We start from the raw sequence: 15,727 nt of genomic DNA, 5'->3' as shown, positions 1-15,727 counted from the left end.
TGACGCATAAATGATTTAGGTACATAGCAATTGGGTATGATATGGGCCTTTATTGGGCTACATTAAAGGTAAGCCTTTATTACCGTTTTGAGACATCCACGATACTTCTGGATCAGACAGAGGTTTTCTTGTATTTGACATTTTCGTTTTTCTCCTTCTCCGATTAGACTTTCATCGGTCTTCGGTCTTCCGGGAATGGCAGGCCGATTCCGATTAGATGCGATTGTTTCAACGATAGTGACAGTTCACCCGCACGAGATTCCGGCGTTGCTCCACTCCTCTTCCTGCTTCTTCTTCGTACCGATCTCCTTCTCTCTGTATCTCTCTATCTCCATGTTTGTTCAATTCAACCTTTGATTTCAAGTGTCCCCCCCTTGCAAAATCTCAGATATTGAGCGCATACTTCGTTGTTCTCCCTCTCCGCGACGAAGGAGCAATATCGCTTGGCTTATCAAAGCTCCCGGTTCTGTTCGTCGGATCTCTGTTTCTCACTCTGATCGCTGCACCTGTTTCCACCTTGATCTTCTCTTTACCCAATTTATCCAAATCCAAGGTGCTCTTTTGCCAAAAGGCTAATCCTTTTTTGCATCCTCTGTTTTTATGTAAAAGGGGAAATGCTAAGTACTCTGTTTTCAATCAAACCAGCTTTAAATACCATATGGTTTCTAGAAGCATTGGTCTTACACATGTTTCATTTGAAATTTTCAGGCTTTGGTTATTATACATAGATTCTTTAGTCTATCGCTTGTTCTTTGTTTCCTTCTCTGGCGTGCCTCCCCAACCGAGTCTAATTCAAAGGTAAAAGACATGAGAGCTGTATTGTATCATACATAAGTTTTCTTTACTTAGTCATCATGAGTCTGAGTCATGGTTTTAACATGTATTATACTGCTTTGATAGGATGCATCCGACCTAACAAAAGACCCCAAAGTTGGTGTTGATGGAGCTAATCCTGCTTCTGGATGGGATAGCCATGGCTGGTTTTACATTTCTGTTCGTGTTGGATTCTTCCTTTGGGTACGTACTACTACTAACTCTCTTTTTTTTAATTCGGTTTTAGTCTCAGTAATGTATGATACTTTCTTGCTACTTCTTAGGTTGCGTTGCTTAACCTCGTGGCTATTTCTTCAACCTGGGCTAGAATCATTGACGTTATGGATAGTGAGGTAGTTACTTTCTCCTCCCCCTTTACTTTGTTTCCAAGCATGACAACGTTCTTTTAATTCAGTCAGGTGCAAGGTTGTTTGGTTTTGTTGGTGCTGGTGCTACCCTTGGACAGCTTTTTGGATCAGTGTTTGCTGCTGCTACTGCTTGTATGGGTCCATGTAGGCATCACGCTTCATTTACAGTCCAAGTATCTAGCGAGAGATATTTTTCTTCTGCTTTTGTTGTTTCATTGAATGCCATTCTGATTTCACTCAGAAAAGTCTATTTGATCTCCATGGCAGATCTGCTTCTATTTGCTGCTCTTTTGATGGAGTTTGCTGCCCAGTCTTCAAAAGGGATCACCAAGGATACTTCACCGTCCTCTGAGGAGTTGTCTCCTCTAAGGTTAGCTAAGCCACGGTTTGCTATGTTTTCTTAAATCTTTTCCGTTCTTAATTTTTAGGTTCTAGGATAGTCTTAGATTTCTCAAGTGAGTTTGACTCAAATGTGATAGAGGAGTTGATCTTTGTTTCCGTTTGTTTTAGGAGAACTGATAGTGAGAGAAGTCAGGAAGCTTCATCTCCAAAACTTGCTTCTCCAAAAGTTACTACTCCTAAATCGCCTATTTCCACAGCCAGGCCTCAGCTTTGGGCCATCTTGGACGGAATGAGACTTATACTAGCATCGCCCTATCTTTTGCTCGTGTCTTTGTTCCTTTGGCTCGGTGCAGTCATCTCCTCATTCTTCTATTTCCAAGTAAGACAAAGATTTTAACTTAAGAAATTTTGACTTACCTTCTTATGTTCTCATTAATGAAACAAAGGTCACTGCAGAAAGTGAACGTAATTGCCACGACAATCAAATCATCCATTGGCCGAAGGAGACTGTTTGCTCAGATAAATAGCTTCGTTGCAGTTTTCATACTTATTGGACAACTGACTCTAACGGTATGTCATCTGCCAGAGAAACTTCTCTCACTGATTCACCATATATATCAATTCATATGTTAAATCTTACAGGGACGGATCTTGACTATAGCCGGTGTCACAGTTGCAATATCTGCATCTCCACTTGTTGCGCTTGGGAACTTGGTTTCTATTGCGATATGGCCTACTTGGGTTGCAGTTGCTGTATCTGAAACCCTGAGAAAGGTTTGTGGTTTATATCAGTCTCTTCTGTGTTACCCTACTGTTTGACTAATTACACTTGCATTACCTGGTAGGTGACAACTTATGTTGTAACTAGACCTGGAAGGGAACTTTTGTTCACTGTAGTCTCGCAAGACGAGAAATACAAAGCTAAGGTACTAATCAGCTCTGCTAATGGGAAAGGCTACACTTTGGTCTATTTCTCATTCTGCTTGTTATGGTTTTCAGGTGTGCGTAGATGTGATTGTTCAACGGCTTGGAGATGCAGCAGCGGCAGGACTATTCGAAGTCCTTACTATTGCTCTTGGCGGTCAAACATCAACTGCTTCACTCTACGCCTTGCCAGTATAATATTATTCTTGGATGATTATTTGTTAACTATCTCCTCCAAAATGCAGTTCTTGACAAGCCTCCGTTTGTTTTTTTGACAGGTGTGTTTGATATGGATAGTCACGGCCTACTTCTTGGGCCGGCGCCAAGAACAACTGGCGAAACTCCAGGTGGGTTCTTCTTTATAGGAAAAAAAAAAATCTTATAAAGAGATCATGCGGAAGATGAGAGGGTTCAACTTCGTATGTAGGAGTTATGGGAAAGAAACGCAAACCCGTCAGAGATGAAGAAGGATCACAAGGCGGAGTAATGGTTTAGCTAAAAAGAACTCAGATTTTGAATTCTTCTTTACATAGGTAAAAATATTGTACAAAGGGAAATATAAATTTAACCAAACTTGGCTTTTTTTGTGGAGGATTCAGATTCCAACTTATAGCAATATAAACACACTTGATCTCAACTTTTTTAGTCGTTCACAAACGAGTTTGTTGACCCAAGAAAAGGTGACTAACCAAAAAATAAACGAGAGGCACCTCTAATGTTACAGAGGAAGTAAATAAGACCAGCCTCTCTTTGCCTGTATTTACATAATCCCCCACACCCAAAATATGTACAGAACAACAGCCAAAACCCTCACTGTCTCAGTACTTCAGCAGAGTATCGTCCTCCCTGTTTGACATTGAAAGTAAGAGTGAGAGAACAAGAAACAAGAACAAAGGAATTTGGTTTAACGTTGTAATGGTTCAGAGATTGTGTAAACATACCAAAACTCTTTTTCGAAATGATCAGATGAACCATATTCCTCCTCCTCTTCATGATCATAGCACTCATATGACTGTGTGAAGTACGCCAAAGATTTAGAATGGTTATGTAAAAGGTGAAAACAAAGATAAATGTTCTTGGCTCTGCAAGGGTAAAGAAAAAACCATGACACTGACCTTATCAAATTTCCCTACAGCTTTTGAATCCGCCTCATCATCTATCTGCAAATTGTTCACCACAGGTAAGGTGTTCAGCAAAAACTTTTAACTTTGCAAAGGGAGTCAAAGTAAGATTGCATAAACACAAGATGGCTTATTCGTGAAACCTTTAAAATCCTAATCAGTCTTAGCTCTAAAGCTAGCTCAAGTATGCATAGCAGATTTTGATATAGACAAAAGGAAATTAATTAATTAACAAAGAATTCCTCCAAATAAAAAAGTGTCAACTAGAGATGTTAATATTAATATATACCTTATACATTATACTTTGAACTTCTTCTTTTAATTTCCTATTGTGGGCCAAATCAACTTTTACAGCACGAGCTATGAAGGGTCTTTGATCCTGAAAAAAATAAGCAAGAGAACGACTCAAAAAAACAAGCATATAAAGAAAAAAATTACTCGACTGTGAATAAACTAATACCTCTCCTGACATGTTCTTCCACACAGTGAAACATATTCTGCTAGCTTCCACCATGTTCCCATCGTAGCTTTTCCTAAAATCCTCTCTAGAAAAAAAGGAAAAAAAAAGTTAAGTAAGATACTACTACTCAGAGGAAGGTCTTTGGGTTACCGTACAAGAAGAAGACAAATGGTGATCTAGGTTCATCTTCAAAGCTTGGTTTCGATATATCATCATCGATCTTCTTGCCACTCGAAACGCACTTGAACCTCTTCACTTCCCTTCGTTTCTCTCCGCCGCACTCGTGCATATCAAACAGAGCAATCGCGATCATAACTCCACATTCCTCACTGGAATCAAATCCCAAAAACAGAGTATCACGAATCTAGAATTGAACCGTAACAAAACAGAGTTGAAGAGAGAGAGAGAGCAGTACCATTTCTCAAAAGCGCTTCCATCAGCAGCACGACGAACAGCTTCGACTCTTTTACGTGTTCTCGGCCGAATCGCCATCAATGCATCTATAAAAGCTCTTCACTTTTTTTGTCTATTTCTGACAGAGATAAAAGGTTTAAGCTTTTTAAGGTTGAAAGTTGAAACGTTCGTGTGTGCGCGCAATTTAGCGAATTGTTCTATTAATACTAACGTGCGCTTAACAGATTAAGCGCGGGAAATTAATTGGCGCGTAATTAAAAAACAGACGAAATAATAACACTCCCGCTGCGAGATTGATTATTTGTAATAACCAATGATATTTAGCCACGTAATCAGTAGTTAATTACGCTGATAAAAGGATCGAATATCGCAATACGCTAATTTCATTAGATATTAATGCGAAGATAATACACACTTCAACATAAAATTAAAAAACAAACAAGGAAATAACAACACACATTAAAACGGATCTTCAGTTTTGTAAGGGGAAGATTATCAAAATATTATTCTGTTGAATTAAAAACAATAACGCAAAAACCGATAATAAGACGACACGTGGAAGGATTAGTTGGTTCTCCCGCAAACCTTCCTGATCTCGCCGCTACTACCGGTCAAGGGGCTGATATCACCCATCTTGATCATCGCCGCCGTGAAGTCAGAGCTGAAGCTCGCTGGGTTGTTGCTGTATCCAGTGACTATGGAGTCGGTTGAACCACCGTTGAAGAGCTCCTGGTCGGAATGTAGGAGACCTCGCTGAGCCACAAGGTTCTTGAAGTAGCTGTTGTCGAAAAAATTAGCGGAGTTGACGTCGAGTGGAGCTAGGTTTCCGTCGCCGGAGCCGGCAGCTCTCGGGCAAGATCTCTGTCGTAAGGTGGCGAAGGCTGCGTTGATGTTTGTCTCGTTGTAGACTCTTGTTCGGAAGTTCGTGCAACGTGATTGTCCGATCGTGTGTGCGCCTGGGAAACAAAAGATTATAGAATAGTTTGTTTAATTGTTGAGTTGACTAATAATCTTTTGTTAATTAACTAACGTTGAATTACTTTGTCGTTGTTTCGTAACAGTAATATATTATATGATTACGTAACTTAGCAAAGAAACAAAAAAGTCGGTGGTGAGTAACAAAAATGTGTTGAAAATCAAACACAAAGAAACAAGAAAGAGACGACAATATTCAGACACAATCAAATTATTATATTTTGTGTCGTATCGGTTGACTCGTACTCCTTTAGAAATATCTTTATGAAATAAATAGTTTTTTTTTTTGAAGATTTTTATGAAATAAATAGTTGCATGTATAATATGAAAAAGGCATAAGAAGAAAAATGAAACTTACCGGAGAGAGCAACCATGTCTCTGGTGGAGAGTCCAACGGCGCTGAAACTACTAATGAGCTGGCTCAGGCTCGAAGTTGGCGCTGGGATGTTACTATTCGCAGCGGCTTGACTAGCCGTTCTCGCATCTCTTCTCCCTACTTTCACATTCCAATTTGGCCCTCCAAGCTTCAACAAGAACATGACAGATTTAGTCTATTAAATTTGTAAAAAACGGACTAAGAGAGGATATAAATGTATATGGAGCCTACGAGTACGACGGAGTCTCTAGCTGCGATGGCTAAGATATCAGCACATGAAACAACCCCGGGACATGCTGCTTCAACCGCTGTTTTGATGTTGTCGATCACATTAAACCCACGAGCAGAATTGCGGTTTGGGTTCGCGTTTTGTTCTCCCGTAAAGCTTGATGTGTCATCTAGTAGAATAGAACCGTCGCACCCCTATATATATGCATGTTATGATTATGATTAGAATGAATAACAAAAAGGAAGCAGTTACGCTAATGTTCTTGGGGGGTGGCAAGGACTATACAAGAAAATGTATAAACAAATTAACTTACGTTGACGAAGCAGTCGTGGAAGAAGAGACGGAGGATAGATGCACCCGTTCGAGGCTGGCTGTCAACGGCAGATTTAACGGTTGATCGGACGGTGGAGAGAAGATTAGGGCAAGACGTCGAGTAAAAATTTGTCGTGAGTTGTGCTTGGACGACGTTATTGTTATCACCTTGCAGTGAAAGTGTTACAACGATAGCTAAAATGGCAATGAAAAGGTTATTTGAAGCCATGTTTGAGGAACTTAAAGACTTTGGTATAGACTTAGAGTTGATTATTTGTACTTGATGAACAAAGCATAACGGAATCGAGGTTTATATAGAGACGTGAAGGATGTTCTAAAGTGATAGATAGGTAACCTAACGCGTTGAAAAAATGTGTATGGTTTCAATTATTTTGTTTGTTTTACGGTTTAATACTCAGTTTTGCATGGACTTTGTTTTGTAATTATCCACGTTGGAGAGAGAAGCTAAAACAAAATTTGTCAGCGACGATTTTTCCGCCCTGGTAATTAGTAACCAAATTACGTCGAAGTCTGCATACAGTTGACTTTGAAAAATGCTGAGAAAATGATTAAAACACTAGATTAATGGGGCTGAATATATAATAAGTTAGATAGTAGTGTTGTATGCTTGGTCGTGATAAGAGTTAATCTACGTTTATGTATGAATTATTGAGAATTGGTTATCTAGTGTTTTAGTTGATACCATTTTATTGATTGTCTGAAAGCTTTTTACTGTGTTTTTATGTAAACTTCAGTGTGAAACATTCTTAGCCATCTTATTGGTTGATTATTTGATATTCATATATGTTAATAAATTTTCATTTACAAGTAACTACTTGCAAACGCGTCTTCTATGAAATATAAGCCAGAAACATATTTGTGGAAACCTATTTTATTTCTCCGCTGTTTTTAAAAGAATATAAGTATATAAATGTCTAGAGATGGTTTAAACTTTCTTTAGTCATGCACGATATCTTAGCTTATGATACATATTTGGAATATACATATGTAGTTGCCATTCTCATTGTAATACTAAATGACAGCTAAAGTAATTGACTGACTATGTAAATCATTAACATGCATGCTGCCAGATCTGAATTCTATTTTCAAGTATACTGGGGGAGGTGATCTACCACGAATACTACCAAAGGATGGCTTGGAACGTAAAAAACAATGCCGACGTTCGTGGTAAACGAAGAATAATTTGATTGACATGACTTGGTGTAATTTCACATTATGCTGAAATTTTGATTTATATACATTGCAGCTAAAAACGAAGCACATGAAGATAACACGGTGAAAGTCGCCTTAGCTAATACAACTGTTTGTTTGATTTTGATGCCACAACTAATATAGGTTAGAAGTCATAATAATAAATAATCTTGTATCAAAGTCGCATTATACAGATATATTATGGATTAGACATGCGTTCTTTTTCTGCATACCATGAAAAATGTAGAGAAGAGTTTGTTAGAGAGAGTTGTCAAGAATAGTGGCTGTTTTTTTTTAAGTTAATGCTTTGGACCAAACATTTGATTTATTGAAAAGAGATCTTACAACACTAGGTTTGCTAATTTCTCTTTCTTCAGTTCCAAGCAAATCGCTTCTTCTTTTTTTTATACAGTTCCCAGCAAATGTCTTTGATCCTTTGATTATTATTTGCAGCTACCATAACATTTCACGTTTACATCAAGCTTAAACTGTTTTAGTTTTTTCTTAAGTATATATTCTTGATACTCTCACATGCCTTTTGTTATCCCGTTCATAACCTACGGATATTTAATTTTTTTTATTGATTTCAAGCTAACTAAATAATGTAATGTATACTAGAATGAATTATATTATTAGATATGTGGATTAAAGACTAGCTATAAACCAAGAATTAAGAGAGCAAGAGTCATATACTTCTACACTACGCGGCTTTTACTTTTACAAAGGAACGAGGCACGCTTGTCACTTTTCAGTTACTATATGCGTTTAAGAAGGGATTCAAACCAATTGGAAACAAATAACTAAAAAACAAAGCACCTCTCAAAGTTAGATGCCGTCTCCGGTCTCATTTTCACACTCCTACTAGAATTATTAATTATATAAGAAACAGTTAATCAAACCCTCTTTAATAATCAAGAAAAAACCTTCTGGATATTTCATGTGATATAGCTTGTGTTTTATTTTATTTTATTTTGTAGAGTTATTCATTAAGAATGTTAGGCTTTGTGAATATTAATTCAATACTCTAAGCATCAGTGGCGGAGGGAGAGCATGAAGAAGGGGGGGGGCAGCTGCCCCCTATGAAATATTGAATTTTTTTTGAGTTTTCATTGATTATTTAATTTTTTTTATAGTTTAGGTGATCAAATTTTTTCTAATGCTTCCTATGAATTTAGGTCAAATCTTGTATTGTCCCCGATGAAACTATTGTCCGGCTCCGCCACTGCTAAGCATTTATGTTGATTGATTTAATTAGCAATATTAATCTTATTTTGTAATTATTAAATCATTTGAACAATAACTACGATTACAAAACCACGAAGATTACAATCACGTTAGGTTAAAGTTTGCTTATTTCAAATCTAAATTAGATATATTGGGCTATACTTACTGTCAATACCACTATATGTGGAAAATACATAATATACTATATAAAACCAGGGAAAGAGACGTATATATACATGACTCTTACTCATTATCTTCTTTTTTTTTTTCTTTTTTGTCAACTAGCATTTAAAAATATATATTATGTATTAAGATTGAGCCTCCGTTGGCTAAGCTTCGAGATGAAGAAAATATATGAATTTTCTTGTTAAGGGTCTCAAGGTCAAGGATGTAAAAATTATTGCTACAAAGAAACTTTAAACACTCTTTGCAGCATATATTGATCATTTGAATAATCAATTACATATATATAGAAAATGTCAAAAGTAACTAAAGGAGGTGGATTTAGTCGCATGCACCATGAATGATGACAAGATATATATTGACGTATATAGAATAATACCAAAATGCTTTTAATTCTGGGTGTAAAATCCCATTTCTTAGTTTTGTAAAGCTACATTAATAATTGCTAACAGTATGACAAAATATATCTAATCCACGTATTTTAATCTTGACACGAAGGTGAATGATACAGTACTTGATGTGAAATCGATGGTCCATACAAATTTATAGCTATGTTTTGATCAGTCCCATCGTGGTTAATTATAACGGCATCATTTACACATAGTCACATATACATTAATCCCATAGAAGACGCATGAAACATATACATGCACTTAATTACTTATTCAGCAGAAACAGAGTTATAGGTTTGATTTTCATTATGACAACTCTAACGGAAGCATTTACACATATAGCATCAATCGATTCAATCCTAGAGAAAGACGTATGAAACATATGCATGCCCTAATTAATTACTTATTTAACAGGAATAAGTTTCCTCCTCTTCGTTCTCTTCTGGTTGCTTAATAAGTGGTTTGCCACATCTTGTAATTCAAAAAGCAGAAAAGTTAATATAAATCTTAACATTTACACAAAAAAAAATAAAAATAAATAAGTTTCTTTAATTAACGTAAACAGTATATTTTCTGTTAGTTGCATTATAATTCTGCATTTACACAAATAATTTTCTAAAATTTATAAATTCAAGTATACGAGTAAACACACATATTTATATATATATATCAACACACAAATTTACACTCATAAGTCATAAGTTAATCTTTTTTTGTCAGCAATCATAAGTTAATCATAACAGTATATCAAGATAATCCTTTATAACATTGTAAAATATTAACACAAGCACGTTGTTTTTTTGTTTTTTAAAAACTATCGAAAGAAGGTTTGGCTTCGATGGCTTCTATGTGTATGGTATCTCAAAGTCTCAAGATTCTAAGCCGAAAGTAGACGCCTAACGCCCGCACCCGGGCCCACCTTACTACTTCTGGGGTGAAAATGACGTGGTTGCTGCGGGACTCGAGGAATGTCTGGGCCCCGACCTGAGACCCTCGGTTAACAAAAAAAAAAAAAAAAAAAGTAGACGCCTAACACAAGCTTCCGAGATATTATTTTTATGTAACATTTTTTCAAATCGGACCAAGTCAACCATATATGTTGTCTTCCATTATTTGTCCAAAGAGAAAAAGTAACTAAACCATGTATGTAGTACTACGTAATACACCACTGAGATTATATGTGTTTTTATATTATAGTTTTGGATATGAATATTTGACTATGTAACCAAGATGCTGCAGATTCTTCTATACGTTGCATCAACACTTTGGTGAGGTGATGGCAAACGCTTTGGGTGGGTGGGTAGAGGGAAAATATGCAACATGTTCCCCCAATATATTTCTCTTGGCCTTACTTGATATAGAATATTGGACTTTACTCTTACGAATATTATCTGTTAATAGCAAATTACATATGAGTATATTTTCTACGGCCAAGTGTGAATACTACAAATGATTTGAGGTGTTAATTAACTTCTATAGTATGGAAATGATTCTCGGATCTTGTACACCTTTGGCTAAATCGGAAGAGAGAAGTTCAGAGGCTTGCTAGGCTAGCTAGCTGCTCCTAGTGGACTGCTCAATGAAATGAACCCTAGAATTATAAACCATGTGAGAAACAAAAAGCAAATACTCTCATTATTGAAAAGACTGTTGTCTGAAAGAGATTCTAGAAATTTCAGTTGACTCATCATGCAAATTTAGAATACGTATTTCCTTGTATTCAAGTATGGCTAGTTTGATAGGGTAACGTATGTAGCTGAATTGATTATGAATCTATGATTGTATCTGTTTCTACCGACAATCTGACATTGTATCTTCCGAATGGTCCTAATGGTTGGGCTTTTTCTTTGTTGGGCCAATCGAACATCGACCCACTTTGTTTCCTTGCTTGAACACGATCTATAGACTGTATTGTTTCCTTTACAGTTATACAGAAAATATATAGACTGTATCCTTGTTTCCTTTACAGTTATACAGAAAATAAGTTACAACACTTCTACTTATAAAGAAAAGTAACAGATTTTAATTATAAACATAATTATTCCCATTTTTTTAAACAGAAAAAATGACAAAACTCACACTAGTAGATTTTAGGCTTGGGCTTTTTAACCTGGATCCGAAAACCCGAACCGGAACCGATCCAAAAATACCCGACCCGAAACCGGACCGAAAATTTACAAGTACCTTTTGGGTCTAAATTTTTTTTACCCGAAAGAACCGTAACCGAAAGGAACCGACCCTAATAGACCCGGATCCGAAAAGAACCGATCTGAATAGACCCGACTCGATAAAAACTGATTTGTACCCGACTTAAAAACATGTATATGATGTTTTTGTGTTCTATTATATATATATTATTTTATGATTTAGTTGAAATATCTTTTGGTAACAACATTTGTTATTATTTTAACATTTTTAAGTAATATGAAGGTTTAAAATGTAAATTTTAGAGTTTAAAAATGTTTTATTTTAATTATTAATAGTTTCATTTAAGTTATTTTGTAAAATTTTAGATATATATGATAAATATCAACTAAATTTGATGGAATTAGGTATGTCATGTCTTTTTCAGATCCTAAATACCCGAACCCGACCCGGATCCGATGTAGACCCGAAAAATTACGGGTATTTTATGGTATTTTTATTATAGATCCGAACCGACTCAGATCCGAGAAGAACCGATCCGAACCCGAACCGAAAATTTATAAGTACCTATTGGATCTAAATATTTAGGACCCGAAAGACCCGAACTCGAAAGAAACCGGTCCGAACCCGAATCAAAGATCCGAACGCCCAAACCTAGTAGATTGAAAGGAGTTACTTAAAAAAAAAAAAGCTTCGGTGGAGATATTTTATGTCATAAAGAAATAAATAACGGGTGACATATACGTTTAACTGTTTTAAAGATACACGACGGGTGACGAAAACTACGTTCTCTTTTATATGCGCATTCCTCTTTCAATCGTCTCTCATCAGTTTTCAATTACCATCTCTTTGATCTTGGTTGCTCTTTCATCAAACCCATATCTCCATCTCTCTGTTAAAAAATCCTCCTCTGTTTCGTTCAGTGTAGCCAATTCCAATTCAGGGCATGTAACTCGCTCCAAAAATTCAAGGTTTCTACCCCTCTCTTTAATTTATTTTTGTCAAAGTTGAAGACTTTGCTCGTTTTTGAATGTGGAATCTCCTCACTCGAATCGCTTTCACATTTTTTCTGCTTTACTGTTTCTTTTTTTTTCGCTCATACTTTGTTAGCAAAATGTCTAACTAAGCTTTCAAAGCACATGCCTTTGACTATCTTTTTCTCAGTAAAGGATTCACCTTTACCTTTATTTTCCTTGAAGATAAGGTTGAGAACTTTAATGGTGGTTTAGGGTTCGTTGCCTGATGATCAAAGTTTTGAACTTTCTGCTAGGTTTCAAGAGAATGACAACAGAGGAAAGAGATGAAGAAGCTTCACGCTCAGGGAACAGCTCAAGCAGCAACAACTTCCGCGAAAGAATCAGAGAATTCAAGTGGGCCTCACTGGTGAAAATGTCCAAACAATGGCTAAGAAACCCACTTAACATGGCTCTCTTCTTATGGATCCTAGTGGTCGCCGTCTCCGGAGCCATCCTCTTCATGGTCATGACAGGCATGTTAAACGCCGTCTTGCCCAAGAAGTCACAGAGAGACGTCTGGTTCGAAGTCAACAACCAGATCCTCAACGCTCTCTTCACTCTCATGTGTCTCTACCAGCACCCGAAACGGTTTCACCACCTCGTCCTCCTCTGCAGATGGAAGCAAGAAGACGATGTCACAGCCCTTAGGAAGATATACTGCGAAAAAGGAACGCATAAACCCAACGAAAGGTTCCACATGATGGTGGTTGTTCTCTTGCTTCATTTAAACTGTTTCGCGCAGTACGCGCTTTGTGGTTTAAACTTGGGGTTTAGAAGATCAGAGAGGCCTCCCGTTGGTGTAGGGATATGCGTTTCCGTTGCCATAGCTGCTCCTGCGGTTGCTGGTTTGTACACTATCCTTAGCCCCCTTGGGAAAGAGTATGGAGACGAGGAGAATCAAATGGATCGAAAGGTATCTTTAGAAAGGAGATACTCGTTTGCTTCGAGAGGGGATGATGAGAGTGATCTTGAATGGAGAGGAGGAGTTCTTGACATATGGGAAGATATTAAAGTTTCGTACCTCTCGCTGCTTTGTACTTTCTGTGTGTTTGGTTGGAACATGGAGAGGATTGGGTTTGGGAACATGTACGTTCACATTGCGACTTTTGTTCTCTTCTGTTTGGCTCCTTTCTTTATATTCAACTTGGCTGCTATCAACATCGATAACGAGGTGGTTAGGGAAGGGCTTGGATACATGGGGATTGTGCTTTGTGTGTTTGGTTTGCTCTACGGTGGGTTTTGGAGGATTCAGATGAGGAAGAGGTTTAAGTTGCCTGGTTATAGCTTCTGCTGCGGGAGGCCTGCGGTTGCTGATTGCACGCTTTGGTTGTTTTGTTGCTGGTGCTCTTTGGCTCAGGAAGTGAGGACTGCTAATGCTTATGAGATTGTGGAGGATAAGCTTTGTAAAAGAAGAGAGGAGGAGGTCAAGGCTGATGAAGATGGTGTGATTGATCCGAGTTGCTTGCCTGAGAAGATGAAAGGTGATGAAGCTCTAAGTCCACCTTCTCCTCCATTCATACACAGAGAAGCTACTTAGAGCTTTTTATTGGTTTTGAGGGAAATAGAAAGCATGTAAAACCTGGTTCTATGATCGATACGTTTATACTACGGTTCATGCATTATCTTTAACTTCTAATGGAATTTGCTCATTCTAGTTCTAATGGAATTTAAGTTTTAATATGTTTTGTTTTGAGCTCAGAATTGGATTTCGGTTTATACTCAAGTTAAAATGCAACATAGAGGTGATGAGGAACATGTATGAATCTAAATAAGATAAGTCGGTTTTCAGAATTCCAGATAAGCTACTTGTTTCACAGATGATATGCTCTAAGTAAATACGAACGAATGAGCCAAACAAGTTCTGAATTGTTGAATCCATGTCCAATTCTTTATTGTCCGATTAGTACGATATTTGTCTATTTTGGACTTAAGAGGCTGAACCTATAGATTTACTTTTGGATTCTTTCTTAAAATGTTTCGTACTAATTAGAGTTGGACATCTGTTTATATGTTTATATATTAGACACGGATGTGATCGAGAGACGAAAGATAGCCGTTGAACATAGCAATTTACCGGCGGGTTATATCTATCAAAATGACTAGTCATGGTGGAAAGAAAAACCATAGAGAACTGTTTGTTTTTTCTTGAGTAGTAGTTAAATTACAATTGATTTTTGATCGCTCATGAATTCTGTAAACAGTGAAGAGTTTGCTGTCATATTCACATATACCTTTCAAGAATATTCTTTGCTGTTTTAACAAAAACAAAAAAAAAATACATATCTTTATTTAGCAATTGATCTTTCACTATAAATTAAGAGTTCATTAACCTAGTGAATTACTCAGCAACTCAAAGCAAAATCATAGCAAAGAAACAAAAAAATATTGTTGAGGAAAAGAAAAACAATAATGTCTACTACAAACAAAAATAACATTTCTCTTATTTTTGTTCTTGTAATCATGATTAGCATGATTATATCAGGGTTTATTGAAATGGGAGATGCGAGGAAACTAAATGAGAAACGTCATATAGGATACGGAGTAATTGGATCAGGCACAATACCAGGATGTGGTCCGAAAAACCCAAATGCAGCTGCGTGTAAGAAAACTCCGGCTAATAACTACAAGCGAGGCTGCAGCTTTGGTACCAGATGTCGACGTCATCCTCCTGCATTAGATACTTGAAAACTTTTAATTAAGAACAAACACAATCAATCTTTTAATTTTTTTTTTGTAACACAATCAATCTTTTAATTTTTTTTATTGTAACACAATCAATCTTTTAATCTATATTTATTCTCTTGTTATTCATTTTGTCATGTGACTATGTGAGTGACTAACTACTAGCATTATGGTGCACAAAAAAAAAACTACTACCATTATGTTTCTAGTTGTTGTAACTTTTTTTTCGTTTATGTTTCTTACACTATGAGTGTGACCGGATGGTAATTGTAGAGTAAACTTTTACTCTAAATTTTGTTTTACTCTTTTTTTCTTTTGGACAAAGATAAACACTAAATTATGAACTAATTCCTACCGGTTCAGAACAGGTGAAGGGAAACTTCGTGCACCACGTGCAAGTTTGTCAGCCACTATGTTAGTTGCTCTTGGTATATATCGAATCTTGAAGGAAGCAAAGAAAATCTTACTGCGTCGAAACTTCTCCAAGTATGTAGCAAAAGCTAGTCATTCTTCAGATAAAGACATCATCTTCGCCAATT

At 36.7% G+C, this 15,727-nt stretch overlaps 4 protein-coding genes across 6 annotated transcripts; 2 read left to right on the top strand and 2 right to left on the bottom strand.

Annotated features, from left to right (window-relative positions):
- The first annotated feature begins 104 nt into the window (after window positions 1-104).
- Window positions 105-3,084, top strand: LOC106440669. Of its 3 annotated transcripts, none has more exons than XM_013882397.3 (14): window positions 105-297; window positions 389-553; window positions 709-798; window positions 901-1,017; window positions 1,098-1,166; window positions 1,229-1,313; window positions 1,449-1,551; window positions 1,692-1,902; window positions 1,980-2,093; window positions 2,166-2,297; window positions 2,369-2,449; window positions 2,523-2,639; window positions 2,726-2,794; window positions 2,875-3,084. In XM_013882397.3, the coding sequence occupies exons 1-14, from the start codon at window positions 196-198 to the stop codon at window positions 2,932-2,934; spliced, it is 1,515 nt and encodes a 504-aa protein (XP_013737851.1). In that variant the 5' UTR covers window positions 105-195; the 3' UTR covers window positions 2,935-3,084. The 3 variants fall into 3 exon arrangements, with proteins under 3 accessions (XP_013737851.1, XP_013737850.1, XP_022566958.1); XM_013882396.3 differs by having other exon boundaries at window positions 1,229-1,325; XM_022711237.2 differs by lacking the exons at window positions 2,369-2,449; window positions 2,523-2,639; window positions 2,726-2,794; window positions 2,875-3,084 and having other exon boundaries at window positions 1,229-1,325; window positions 2,185-2,292.
- On the bottom strand, window positions 2,990-4,606 carry LOC106440670 (high mobility group B protein 7-like). The gene is made up of 7 exons (XM_048767268.1): window positions 4,444-4,606; window positions 4,184-4,357; window positions 4,029-4,113; window positions 3,858-3,947; window positions 3,563-3,607; window positions 3,389-3,459; window positions 2,990-3,293 (listed from the first exon to the last, which is right to left on the bottom strand). Exons 1-7 carry the CDS (start codon window positions 4,518-4,520, stop codon window positions 3,266-3,268), a joined length of 570 nt encoding a protein of 189 aa, XP_048623225.1. The 5' UTR covers window positions 4,521-4,606; the 3' UTR covers window positions 2,990-3,265.
- Window positions 4,607-4,807: 201 nt separating this feature from the next.
- LOC106440671 (peroxidase P7) lies at window positions 4,808-6,651 on the bottom strand. Its single transcript, XM_013882399.3, has 4 exons — window positions 6,336-6,651; window positions 6,025-6,216; window positions 5,776-5,941; window positions 4,808-5,398 (listed from the first exon to the last, which is right to left on the bottom strand). Exons 1-4 carry the CDS (start codon window positions 6,561-6,563, stop codon window positions 5,007-5,009), a joined length of 978 nt encoding a protein of 325 aa, XP_013737853.1. The 5' UTR covers window positions 6,564-6,651; the 3' UTR covers window positions 4,808-5,006.
- Window positions 6,652-12,221: 5,570 nt separating this feature from the next.
- Window positions 12,222-14,186, top strand: BNAC09G49990D. The gene is made up of 2 exons (XM_048767267.1): window positions 12,222-12,461; window positions 12,761-14,186. Exon 2 carries the CDS (start codon window positions 12,772-12,774, stop codon window positions 14,041-14,043), a length of 1,272 nt encoding a protein of 423 aa, XP_048623224.1. The 5' UTR covers window positions 12,222-12,461; window positions 12,761-12,771; the 3' UTR covers window positions 14,044-14,186.
- The last annotated feature ends 1,541 nt before the right edge of the window (window positions 14,187-15,727 follow it).

This window comes from Brassica napus, chromosome C9, assembly GCF_020379485.1.
Source record: "Brassica napus cultivar Da-Ae chromosome C9, Da-Ae, whole genome shotgun sequence".
Lineage (NCBI taxonomy): Eukaryota > Viridiplantae > Streptophyta > Magnoliopsida > Brassicales > Brassicaceae > Brassica > Brassica napus.
Note: the sequence above shows the minus strand (reverse complement) of the source record. Positions and strands in the feature narration are given on the sequence as shown.

What these genes read in the sequence shown, in the direction of transcription:
- LOC106440670 (XM_048767268.1), bottom strand. Translation starts at nt 4,520, where the DNA reads ATGGCGATTCGGCCGAGAACACGTAAAAGAGTCGAAGCTGTTCGTCGT. An exon ending in GGAAGCGCTTTTGAGAAATG is followed by an intron (nt 4,358 to 4,443) that starts GTACTGCTCTCT and finishes ATTTGATTCCAG; the next exon opens with TGAGGAATGTGGAGTTATGA. An exon ending in GGAAGAACATGTCAGGAGAG is followed by an intron (nt 3,948 to 4,028) that starts GTATTAGTTTAT and finishes TATTTTTTTCAG; the next exon opens with GATCAAAGACCCTTCATAGC.
- LOC106440671 (XM_013882399.3), bottom strand. Translation starts at nt 6,563, where the DNA reads ATGGCTTCAAATAACCTTTTCATTGCCATTTTAGCTATCGTTGTAACA. An exon ending in TCCACGACTGCTTCGTCAAC is followed by an intron (nt 6,217 to 6,335) that starts GTAAGTTAATTT and finishes GCATATATATAG; the next exon opens with GGGTGCGACGGTTCTATTCT. An exon ending in CTAGAGACTCCGTCGTACTC is followed by an intron (nt 5,942 to 6,024) that starts GTAGGCTCCATA and finishes TTCTTGTTGAAG; the next exon opens with CTTGGAGGGCCAAATTGGAA.
- LOC106440669 (XM_013882396.3), top strand. Translation starts at nt 196, where the DNA reads ATGGCAGGCCGATTCCGATTAGATGCGATTGTTTCAACGATAGTGACA. An exon ending in GAGGAGTTGTCTCCTCTAAG is followed by an intron (nt 1,552 to 1,691) that starts GTTAGCTAAGCC and finishes CGTTTGTTTTAG; the next exon opens with GAGAACTGATAGTGAGAGAA. An exon ending in AACAACTGGCGAAACTCCAG is followed by an intron (nt 2,795 to 2,874) that starts GTGGGTTCTTCT and finishes CTTCGTATGTAG; the next exon opens with GAGTTATGGGAAAGAAACGC.
- BNAC09G49990D (XM_048767267.1), top strand. Translation starts at nt 12,772, where the DNA reads ATGACAACAGAGGAAAGAGATGAAGAAGCTTCACGCTCAGGGAACAGC.